The sequence below is a fragment of the Rhinolophus ferrumequinum genome, chromosome X (assembly GCF_004115265.2).
Source record: "Rhinolophus ferrumequinum isolate MPI-CBG mRhiFer1 chromosome X, mRhiFer1_v1.p, whole genome shotgun sequence".
Classification (NCBI taxonomy): domain Eukaryota; kingdom Metazoa; phylum Chordata; class Mammalia; order Chiroptera; family Rhinolophidae; genus Rhinolophus; species Rhinolophus ferrumequinum.
In genome coordinates this window covers 47,917,625-47,930,453 of record NC_046284.1, presented here as the reverse complement: position 1 = coordinate 47,930,453, position 12,829 = coordinate 47,917,625, and the positions used below count along the sequence as shown (strand labels likewise).

General features: G+C 36.9%; 1 protein-coding gene across 1 annotated transcript in view; it reads left to right on the top strand.

Annotated features, from left to right (window-relative positions):
• Positions 1-5,825: 5,825 nt before the first annotated feature.
• Positions 5,826-12,829, top strand: part of RNF128 (ring finger protein 128) — a 112,826-nt gene continuing 105,822 nt past the window's right edge. Inside the window, exon 1 of the mRNA XM_033118632.1 lies at positions 5,826-6,407. Coding sequence (XP_032974523.1) covers positions 6,002-6,407 — 406 coding nt within the window. The 5' untranslated portion in view covers positions 5,826-6,001. The remainder of the gene's footprint in view (positions 6,408-12,829) is intronic.

Below are 12,829 nucleotides of genomic sequence, written 5' to 3'. Positions count from 1 at the left end.
CTTTTAAAAAAGGAAGCCTGTCCCGGGGCGGGTGGAAGTAGGTGTGTGTAGGGGCACTGGGAAAGTTTTTCCTGATGAAGTGAACTTGAGATGAAAAGGCCTTGCAGCACAAGATGTGTTTGAGGACTTGAATGAGAACTGATATGGCTGGAGTGCAGAAAGTGGGATACAAGACAAGATAAGCCAACAGACAGGGCTCTTACGTCTAGACTATGCAGAGCCTTAGGGGCCATGGTAAGAATTTTAGTTTGTATATTCAGAGCACTGGGAAGCTATTAAATGGTTTGTGGCCAGTATATACCATGATTCAATTCATGTTTTAGAATGGCCACTGTATCCTGGAAGGAAAATGGATTATAAGGAGGTTTGCTAGTTGTAGCCTAATACCTTTTCTCCTCTTCTATAGTAATAGGTCTCTCAATTTTTACCTGAGTACATGGCTAGAATAAAGAATACTTTATCCTGTTTTCTTTGTTGCTAGACATGGCCTTGTGACTAAGTTCTGGCCAATGGGAAGTGAACGTAAGTGATACGTACACTTTCTGAACTGTTCCCTCAATGATTATAAGGGAATGCTCTCTTTTCCTCCCCTTTTCGCTGGGAATGTGAACGTGGCAGTGGTGAGACATTCCTAGAGCAACATTCGAGGGACGTCAACACAACCAGCTAGTAGGAGCCTAGGTCCCTGATATTGTGGAGCTGCCATACCAACTTTGTATTGCTTACCTCTTTTGGTTGTTACATGAGAGAAAAATAAACTTCTATCTTGTTTATGCCACCATTATTTTGGGTCTCTGACCAGATTCAGACATGTATACTACTAATGAGGGAGCAAAAATGAAAGCAAGGGGACCAGCTAGATGGCAAATGAGATTGAAAGAAGTATATATAGTCCATATAAATTTTGTAGATGACATTGAAATACAGATTCAGGCATCTTGCCTAATTCTTATGGTTCAGTTCTTAAATTCTCACTGAAAGAAAAAAATTCTAGCACTCAAAAAATTATCCCTCCCCTTAAATCACAGAGGCAATATCTTAATAACCAAGTAAAATGTAGATGACTTTCAGGTATCGTTGCTGTCATATGGTCCTAGGCATACTTGACTTTTAACATCAAGTGATTTTCAATCAGATGTCAGTTAGTTTTATTTGGCTTGGGATAATATTAAAATTAATTTTTATTCCTTTTCAATGTACACCAAGTTAGTCATCTATCCCAGAGTTGGAAGATCGCTATGAATAATCAAGGGTTACCTGTATTCTATGAGGTCTGACAATTAAGTTTGCAAACTCATCCTAGGAAAAGTGCTACATACCTCATTGCTGAATACCACTATGGTCACCTTCGAAGTACTCCCCTTGGGAAGCTATGCACCGATACCAGTGCCTAGTCCACCCTTCACAGCAATTTTGGAACTCTTTCTGGAATGGCCATCAGAGCTGTCGTCGTATTACCCTTGATACCCTGAATGTCACAAAATGTCTTCCTTTCAATATTTCCCTTATCTTCAGGTAAAGAAATAAGTCATTTGGGGCCAGATGAGGTGACTATATAGGCTGTTCCAATACAGTTATTTGTTTACTGGCTAAAAACTCCCTCACAGACAATACCATGTGAGCTGCTACATTGTCGTGATGCAAGAACCATGAATTGTTGGCGAAAAGTTCAGGTCGTTTTTGTCTAACTTTTTCACACAGCCTTTCCAGCACTTCCAAGCAGTAAACTTGGTTTACTATTCGTTCAGCTGGTAGAAATTCATAATGAATAATTCCTCAGATATCAAAAAAGGTTAGCAACATTGTTTTGACTCTTGATTTGGATTTATGGAACATTTTTGGTTGTGGAAAATTGGTTGACTTCCATTGTGCACTTTGACGCTTTGTTTCAGGGTCGTATTGGTACACCCATGTTTCTTCACCAGTGATAACATGGCCCAAAACATCATCTCACCTCTCCAAAAGGTCTTGGCAAACTTAGACTCTCCTTTGCTTTTGTTCATCGGTGAGCTCCTTTGGGACCATTTTTACACACACCTTTCTAATACCAAGATTTTCAGTTAAGATTTTCCTGTTTCTCTATCAATGTTTACTTGGTCTGCTATGCTTCTCACAGTCAGCCGACGATTTTGACGCAGAATTCAATGAATGCTTGAAATGTTTTCGTAAGTTCTGGTCATTACTGGCTGCCCTGACCTCTCTTCATCAATGACGCATTCTCTTCCCTCAGAAAAACGTTTAATCCATTTATACAGTGCCATTTTCTTCACGGCACTATCCCCATAAACTTGGACTAACATGTCCCTGATTTTACTTCCACTCTTGCCAAGTTTAACAAGAAATTTAATGTTCGTTCGTTGCTCTAATTCAAGCTCAGACGTTCTCTCGACCTCACACAAAAACACACAACAACCTTAAGGAATGCCACTCAGCAATACACCGCCACATGTCAACACAAACGCAGCTGTGAGACACTGATATATCAAAGTTATGAAACCTTACAGAGCTGTGTGCACAGTGCTGCCAATGTAAGTGCAAGGTGACAAGTTCGTGAACTTAATTGCCAGACCTCGTGTTAGAAACACAGCCTTGTGCTTCCTCATCTCCAAATGGTGGGTTTCCTATAGCTGTTTAATCACATGGAAAATTTTGAAATGTTCCTTGCCTAAGACATAAGTTTTTGTATGCCTCTATTAATGTTAATTATATACCTTTGCTAAGATACTTAATATTTGTTAAGTTACTTAATATTAAGGTAGAAGCAATTGAAAAAGTCCAGTATTAAATGTTTGAAACAGTACTGTATAGAAATGGTCCTCAAACTTGGCTTCAAATTGGTATCACCTGGAGAATTTTAAAAATTACTATGCCTAGATGTCATTCCCCAAGTTTCTGATTGGGGTGTAACCTGGGTTTCAAGATAGTTAGCAGCTCTCCAGGTGATTCTAATGTGTAGATACGTTTGAAAAACCACCAGTATATAGTACTGTTTCAAACACTGTTAGTTTTACTAGAGCCCAAGCTTTACCCAATACTTTCAACTTACCTCCTACAGTTTCATCTACTCTCAATGCAGTTTCATCATGAATTGTGATGGTAGGGAGGAAAAATATAATAATTTGATAGTTTCTAAACAACTTTCATTTTCATAGAGTTCTAGTATGTCAGATGTAGAAAAGTCCTGATAAATTCTAATCCCAACTTCTGTCATTGTGTAAATGAAGAAAAAGTCCCAGAGAGGTTTTTTATTTTCCTGAGGATATAATACCAGTTGTTGTGGCATCAGCATTTGTGCCAACTTTTGGGTTTTAGCACCACCTAAAGTACAAGTAAACATCAAACTTTTATAGATTGGAAGTTGAAGCACAAGGAGATTTAAATAAAATAACAGCTGACAGATTAGAAAAGCTGCTAATCTGTCAAAATTAGAATTAGATCCTGTATTATTCATCATGTACAGTTTATATGATCTAACGTTCTTAAATTATAAAGTACATAAGAATTACCTGGGGAGCTTATTTACAGTGTGAATTCCTAGATATTTCCCTCATATTCTGATTCAGGATGACTGGGAGTGGGACCCAGGAATCTTCATTTTTAATAAACTTTCAAGTGAGCCTAACAGAGGTGTTCCCCAGACAAAACTTGAACAACACTGAATAAGCACTGGACCACTCACCCTCCAGCAAATTGCCTTAAGAGTTAACAGAAAAATTGCATTGATGAGTATTTATTATTCAAGGAATTTTACTTAACTGCAATTTTTAAAAACCGATCTAAAATTATCTTTATAAATTATGACTCTGAAAGCCATAAAAAGTAAACATAAGAGCACTTATATACAAGGTATATAATGCTGATCACCATATAAAATTATGCATTTCAACCTCCAGAGCAGTTTAAAATAGTCTAACAAAGTTCTCTTTAATACACAGGCACTGCCACAAATGGGAAAGTTATCATTTTTAAGGCATATAATGATTTAACTTGTGCAAAAAATATAATGTGAAGATTTGAAACTGGTGTGTTAATACTATTTAACAAAATTGGACTTCTAATGGCTTTAACCAACTCTTCACTAATCAGTTTCTAAACTATTTCAGGAAAAGTCTTTTCTTTAGAAACAAGTTAAAAAGGTTAGATCAAATTTCTAGGACTTTGCTAATTATTTGTATGTTGAATGCTGATGTTGAATTTATCACCTATGTCTATTAGCAATCAGCAAACTAATGGTTTTGACAATAACACTTCTGTTTTCAGTTTGATGGTTTGTTTTTGGGTAGTGTACTCATTGTACACTAGACAAAGCCTCTGTACTGTACAAAGCCTGTATTCAGCTTTATTATGAATTTTAACATCAAAATTGTAGTGCTAGTAGCAAAATAATAAACTATTTGCATTTACTCTTAAATATACCATAAGCTAATACACAAGACCTTTAAACTTTCTAGTTCAAGTTCATGAATAATTATTAAGTGATTACTATGTATAAAGTGCTACTAATACCAGATGATATGGGGGAAGGGATACACAGATGGTGTAATTGGCAGGTATAATACGATAGAGAGGTTTATACTTGTATTGTGCTTCTGTTGGGGTTTATTCACTAGGTTCAAATGTAGATTCCCTGAACTCCTCTCCACTGCTAAGTGGCATTAACTGTTGGTTTCTACCTGCAGGGTCCACTCCAACGCTAATGTTTCAGATGCCTAAGAACAGACAAGAAGTAGGGGGAAGAAATAGCCTCACTGATCATCTCCTTCAACAATGTTTCCTAGTTTCCTATTTTTTGTTGTCCTGTCCCCTTGACTCTAGTAGTCTTCCTGATTCTAGACTACTTTCCTTGGACTTTGGACTACCATTGTGCCTGCCCTCCTTTTGACCTGGTGTCTTTCTGTTTCTCCAACAGCCTGATGCCTGTTTGTCTAGTTTGCTGACTCTTGGCTTAATCTGACTCCTGATATCTCTGTTTGTCTTGTTGTCCATTTATCTACTCCTTCACCAGCCCTTGGCACACATCACAATCTCCCTATCCCAGCAACTTGCTCAGACCAGTTGACCCCATAGAAATGTCCAAGTGGTGCTAGTGCTCAGTGTACTCTGATTAAAAACAGAGCTTTCAATAAAGGAAGCACTGAAAAAAATCAGTCTATACATTTGAAAGAACTAGAATTTAAAATTCTAAATGTTAAAAATTAAATCTTGAACAATCGTGTTAGAGTATAACACATGGGACATAAAAATTAATGGAATGTAGCAACTCATAGGTATCAGTCAATGAACAAATATTTGAGTGCCTACCATGGGTAAGGTACTGTGGTTGAAAGGAAAGGATCTCTAGCCACTGAAATATGTTTACTTTTCAACGAATAAACAAGGCGGCAGAAGATATTCCTTAGGGAGCCTGTTAAGAAAAATTCCACAAATAAGAGGGGGGGAAAGCTGTAAAATAAATTCCACTAATTCCACAGCAATTAAAATTGAGGATCTTAACTTACTCCTGGCTGAACTGGTTGATAGCATATTTCAGCAGGTCTTGGAAAACCAGTTTGGTATTTTAGAAATTCTAAGAGAGGTGACTTTCAGACTTGTCACGTGGGATTCCCAAGAGTCCAGCTCCTTGTTCCAATCCACTCCATGTTTATGAAAGTGCATTAGCTGGAAAATCAAGAAGAAAAAAAATGTCAGTGCAGGAAGTCATCCAACCCTGATAAGTTCACATGTGGAATAAAGTTGATGGTGTTATTTATTACTAAGGTAGTCCTGGTTAAGGGTTATGTGTGTGTACAGTTGGAGGAGGGGCAGGCAAAAGAGAATGCAGATAACTGAAGTGAAATAGAGCTGATGTATTCAGAGCTTATGTTGCTTGAGGTGAGATCAGTTACCTACTTGCAACTGAAATTTCAAACTTCTGCTTAGCGGGGACCTGAGTGGACAAATGGTGACTGATAGTTGGAAATATCAGCAGACATCTTAAATTTTATGCTCAAATGAACAAGCAATGAACCAGGAGAATAAGTCCAGTTGTTTTCCGCTGCTTGTAATTTTTACCTTTTTATTTAAAATCACAACGTCTTTTTCAATGAATGCCTACGTGACTGTGACTTATTACAATGAAACCAGCAACTACACTACAACAGAGATGTGTGAATGTGGTGTTTATGGATTAGCCTCACCAGTGGCTAATGCTATGGGGGTGGTGGGCATCCCTAAGAACAATAACTACCAAGCTTGTGACTACAACACTGAGTTTACTGTTACTGAGAAGCCCTGGATTGCACTGATAGAAAGAGGTAATTGTACATTTTCAGAAAAAATTCAAACAGCCGGCAGAAGAAATGCTGACGCTGTTGTGATTTACAACGCTCCAGAGCCTGGCAACAAGACGATACAGATGGCAAATTTCGGTAAGTAATAATAGATTCCCAAAAAGGATTAATGTCTTTGTTTATCTTAAAATGATATTTCTATCTAGAATTATTCTAGGATCTGACAATGATGGTGTAAAACAATTTTATTTTAAATGTTCTTGCCTGGCAAGACTTGGAAGTACTTTACTATTAATATTTGTAATTAATTTGTTCCAGGGAAAAAAGCAATTCATGAAATGGTTCCTCTTTTCTTTCATGGTTTTCTTAGCTGTATTAGTTTTCTCAGTGTATATTATATAGTTGTACTTTAGTAATATATGCTTTTACCTCTAAACATTAAAGAAAAATATGTTTATTCCATTGTTAATTTGTACTTTTCAGTTTGATGCATTTTCTCATGCAAAAGGAGTTGTATGTACTCAAGTATGTGGTAGCTGCAAAACTGATTCATTATTATGATTAAACAATAGCAGGCTGTAACTGTGCAAAATGTTTACAGAAATGAGAATTCAACTGTCTGGTGTATGCAGGTAAGATCTGAATCTGTTTGTGGGACTAATACATATAAAACTGTTCTGTAAGAAACATTATACATTGAAAAGGGTATGGCAGAAATATGATAACACTGCAATTCACATCAAAAATAAAGGTCTCCCTTAGAAATGTTCACTTACGACTTCTTAAGAAAATATAATCATCAGTTTATTAACTTTATAAAGGTATTTACTTCTGAGAATTACTTTTTATTGCATTTCATTAAAAAATGCCACATTCCAAATAAATGCTTTTTAAGCCACTGAACAAGTAGACTCCTGACCCAAGTTTCTATACTGTAGGTGAGTATGGGTCACCAGTCTTGGTAAAAAAAAAAAAAAAAAAAAGGTAGTAATTTCAAAAAAGGTAAGAGTTGACAGAACACAATATCAGGATAACTGGTGCTACCACCACCACATTCAGACTCTGAGAAAATTAATGTAAATTAAACAGATGTCACAATTGTAAAAGAGAGAAAATCGTGTTAAGAATAGTAGAGGGATTGAAACATTCCAGGTCAAATACCTGTAATATAGCAATTTAGTACTAATGTTTGAAAAACAAGCGTCTTGTTTTTCTGGGTATTGAAAAACCAGGTCAGATGGTCTTTCAGCAGTACAAAATTATTGTAAATGTAAAACTCTACTTTCTACCTTTTGTAACATATCCTGGACATTGCCCAAACTCAGACATTCACATTATTTTTAAAGTAAGAGCACTTCATAAGCATTTCCTGTATGTTCCTATAGTTTTAGAAGTGACTTTTATTTTTGTAGAAATAAATGAGGCAGCTTTCTGATGAAAATTAGAAATTAAACCTGTTTTAAGGAACCTACTTCCTTTATGTTTCAACTTCTAGATTCTGAGCACTCGAGGTTTCCTTTTACATGGACAGTCACATTCTCTCGCAGCTATTTTTAAAGTATAAACAGTATGAAACTAAATAGTAGTCGTGTTTTCAAAACTTGCTTTGCAACATGCAGTAGGGGCCAACATCTAGTGGAATGTACGTAGCAGCCACTGAATTTAAAAGATTTACCAAAGGTCACTTACAGTAAATCTCACCAAAAGGTATGCACACAGCCATTTGTATATATGGCTCTGAGCTGAGTTTAAAAAACAAGGAAGTTATATTTATCATTGAATATATGCCTTCATAACCAAGGATACGTGATCAAACACCTCTTTTTAAAAAAAACAACCTGAGGCATTACCCGTTTTAAAACACGCACGTTGAAAAGATAACATAATGTTAGTAATTGCAATAGTTAATATTTATTGCCATTTACTATATGCCAGGCACTGTTCTATGGCTTTTATTTTATTTAATGAATACTGATCATTAACATTGAATAATCACAACCCCAAAGAATTACAAGTTTAGTGTTTTGCACTGATAAGACCTGTCAACTAGTGTGTCATTGCAGTTCCTCCTTCCCAGAAATTTCACTTATATAGAAACTATTATATAATGCAGTTGACAAACATAGATAAACAAGTGTGGATGTAAAAACTCTATGATCTAGGCCATTGAAGATCGAGTCATTATTTCATAACATCAGCCAATTCTGTTTTTGTTTTTGCTGTTTTTCATTAGTGTTTTATTTTGTTTAGGCACAGAGGGTGTGGCAACAACTCCTCCTCCTCCTACAAAAGCTCATGGCTTCACCTTCCATGATCTCATCTTTTATCACCCCTAAAAACCACCTTTTTTGGAAACCACACTCTAGTCTCCTCAGGGCCGTGGCACCTTTTCATTCTTCCCCAGTTCTACCTACCTCTTCATTCCCTCAGTCCATTTTTCCATGCTAGGCCTTACTAGCGTTTCCACGATGTTTTGCATCTTTACTTCTTACTGATCTCAAGGCCCTCCAAGCAGAGACCACTAGGAACAGACCTGTAGTTGGAAAAGGGGGGTTTATTACTTGTTGCAACAAAGTGGGAATGCATACCATGGGAAACTATGGGGTATCTCAATAACAGGGTGGTAGAAAGGACTTAAAGATTTGGGCTTGCTTTAGATGATTTGCAGAAGGGTTTGAGGAGGCAGGCCATTGAAAAGCCATCCCAGTTTGCCTAAGACAAGGATTTTCTGGAATGTGAGACTTCTAGTGCTAAAACCAGGAAATCCCTGGGAAAACCAGGCTGAGTTGGTCACTCTAGCTGGCTTTGCTCTGGACTCAGATGCTGTCATGAAGTGGGGGTAATTCAGTGATTGGATTTCAAAATAAATCTTATTTATAAATGGGGAAAATTAACCCGAAGCTACAGCTGTAATTGTCAAAGAAGCAGGATGGCAGCTGTTTGGTCGTTTTTTTGGCTCAGACACTGTTCAGATTTTGACTGTTCAGACATGATGATGGATTGGGCCTGTTTTTGTCTTGATTCATCATGGTCACAGACTGACCTCTTGTGTTGATGTTCCATGAGATTGTTTATATTCATCAAGAAAACACCAACACCCAAATGATGATGCCAGGACAGGTCCCAGATGTCATGGCCTGCTTGTCTCTTTCTCACTGACAGTGCACTATGCCCATACCCTTACTGTTGTACAAATGCATTCTCTCCCCCTGCTTTATATTCCTGTGCCTCCCCACCCCCTATAGGCCGCCTTCAAGGTCTCAAGCAAGCCTAAGGAATGCTTATGCATCGCTTGCCTCTTATGGTTTCATGTTGTGGAGACAGAATGTCCTTACTCCTGGGCCCAGTCTATTTACAGCCTCCCTACTAGCAGGTTTCTTTTTCTGAAGGAGACAACTTCAGTCTGAGAAGAGCTCCCACTGAGGAGGAACAGTATATAGCTTAGGACTTGGAGGAAAACTTCTCATTCAGAGTTTCCCAATTTGCAGTGTGTTTTGAGTTGGCATTTGGATGGGGTTGGAAATAGAAGGATGTGCTTGTGATACCCTTAAGTAATCATGTAACTTCTTTTTAATTAAAGTTTACTGGGGTGACAATTGTTAGTAAAGCTACATAGATTTCAGGTGTACAATTCTGTAATGCATCATCTATATATCACATTTTGTGCTCACCACCCAGAGTCAGTTCTCCTTCCATCACCATATATTTTAACCCTTATACCCTCATCTCCCACCCCACCCCCCTTACCCTCTGGTAACCACTAAACTATTGTCTGTGTCTATGAGTTTTTGTTTCTTCATTTGTTTTGTCTTGTTCTTTTGTTGTTTTCAGTTTTATATGCCACATATCAGTGAAATCATATGGTTCTCGACTTTCTCTACCTTATTTCACTTAGCATTATAATCTCAAGATCCATACATATTATCTCAGATGGTACTATTTCACCTTTTCTTATGGCAGAAGAGTATTGCATTGTATATATATACCACCACTTCTTCATCCATTCGTCTATCTAAGGACACGTTGGTTGTTTCCATGTCTTGACAACCGTAAATAAAGCTGCAGGGAACATTGGAGCGCATATGTCTTTACAGATCAATGTATTCAGATTTTTTGGGTAGATACCCAGGAGAGGGATTGCCTGGTCATATGGTAATTCTATTCTTAATTTTTTGAGGAACATCCACACTGCCTTCCATAGCGGCTGCACCAGTCTGCATTCCCACCAGCAGTATGTGAGGGTACCTTTTTCTCCACAGCCTCTCCAACACTTGCTACTATTTGTCTTGTTGATGATAGCCATTCTGACTGGGGTGAGGTGATATCTCATGGTGATTTTTATTTGCATTTCTCTGATGATTAGTGATGATTAGTGATGATTCTCTGATGATTAGAGCATTTTTTCATATGTCTATTGGCCATTTGTATGTCCTCTGTGGAGAAATGTCTATTCAGGTCCTCTGAATACATTTTTTAATTGGATTGTTTGGTTTTTTGTTGAGTTGCATGAGTTCCTTATATATTTCGGATATAAGCCCCTTATCGGAGAGGTTGTTTGCAAAAGTCTTCTCCTATTCGGTTGGTTGCCTCTTTATTTTGCTGATGGTTTCTTTTGCTGTGCAGAAGCTTTTTACTTTCATATAGTCCCATTCATTTATTTTAGTTTTTACTTCCCTTGCCTTTGGAGTCAAATTCATAAAATGCTCTTTGAACCCAAGGTCTATAAGCTTACTGCCTATATTTTGTTCTATGCAGTTTATTGTTCCAGGTCTTATGTTTAAGTCTTTGATCCATTTTTAGTTAATTTTGGTACATGGTGACAGATAGCAGTCTAGTTTCATTCTTTTGCATGTGGCTTTCCAATTCTCCTAGCACCATTTATTGAAGAGACTGTCTTTTTCTACTGTGAGTTCTTGACTTCTTTGTCAAAAATTATCTGTCCATATTTATGTGTGTTTATTTCTGGGTTCTCAATTTTATTCCATCGATCTATAGGTTTGTTTTTCTGCCAATACCAGACTGTTTAGATTATTGTTGACCAGCTGAAGTCAGGGAGTGTGATACCTCCAGCATTGTTCTTTTTTCTTAGGATTGCTTTGGCTATTCCGGGTCTTTTGTGGATCCATACAAATCTGATGATATTTTGTTCTATTTCTTTAAAAAATGCCATTGAGATTTTGATGGGGATTGCATTAAATCTGTATGTTGCTTTGGGTAATATGGCCATTTTAACTGTTGGTTGTTCCAATCCATGAACACGGAATGTCTTTTCTTTGTGTCTTCTTCAGTTTTTTCTAAAAATGTCTTATAGTTTTCAGAATATAGGTTTTTCACATGCTTGGTTTAGTTTTTTTCCTAGGTACTTTCTTCTTTGTGTTACAATTGCAAAAGAAATTGTGGGGTTTTTTTTTATTTCTTTTTCTGAGATTTCGTTGTTAGTATATAGGAATGCAATGGACTTTTGTACATTTATTTTGTAGCTGGCAACTTTACTGTGTTCGTTTATTGTTTCTAATAGCTTTCTGATGGAGTCTTTAGGGTTTTCTTTCTTTTTTTTTCATTGTGCATAAATAAAGTTTTATTAATAGACAGCCACGCTCATTTGTTTACATTGCCTATTCGATATATAGCATCATGTCATCTGGAAAAAGTGACAATTTAACTTCTTCATTCCCAATTTGGATGCCTTTCATTTCTTTCTCTTGCCTGATTGCTCTGGTTAGGACTTCCAATACGATATCCAAAAGCAGAGTTGATAGGGCACACACTTGTCGTGTTCCTGAATGTAGAGCAAAGAGCTTCAGTTTTTCACTGCTAATTATGATATTAGTGAGTGTCCTATATGGCCTGTATTATGGTGAGGTATTTTCCTTCTATACCCATTTTATTAAGTGTTTAATCATAAATAGAAGTTCGATCTTGTCGAATGCTTTTTCTGCATCTATTGATATAATCATGATTTTTGTCCTTTCTTTTGTTTATGTGGTGTACCACATTGATCATTTTGTGTATGTTGAGCCACCCTGTGCCCCTGGGATGAACCCCACTTGGTTGTGATGTATAATCTTTTGAATGCTTTGTGGCATTCAGTTTGCTAGAATTTTGTTTAGGATTTTTGCATCTGTATTCATCAGAGATATTGATCTCTAATTTTCTTTTTTTTCTGTTATCTTTACAAGGTTTTGTTATCAGGGTAATATTGGCCTTATAAAATGATTTACGGAGTATTGTCTCTTCTTCAGGTTTTTGGAAGAGTTTGAGTAGGACAGGTATTAGATCCTCTTTGAATGTTTCATAGAATTCACTAGTGAAACCATCTGGTCCCAGACTTTTTCTTTTCGGAAGGTTTCAGATGACTGACTCAATTTCCTTACTGGTGATTGATCTATTTAGATTTTCCATTTCTTCGTGATTCAGCATAGGAAGACTATGTGTTTCTAAAAACTTGTCCATTTCTTCTAGGTTGTTGAATTGGGTGGCGTATAGTCCTTCATAGTATTCTTGGATGATCCTTTGTATTTCTGTGGCATCCGTGATAACTTCCCCTCTTTCATTTCTGA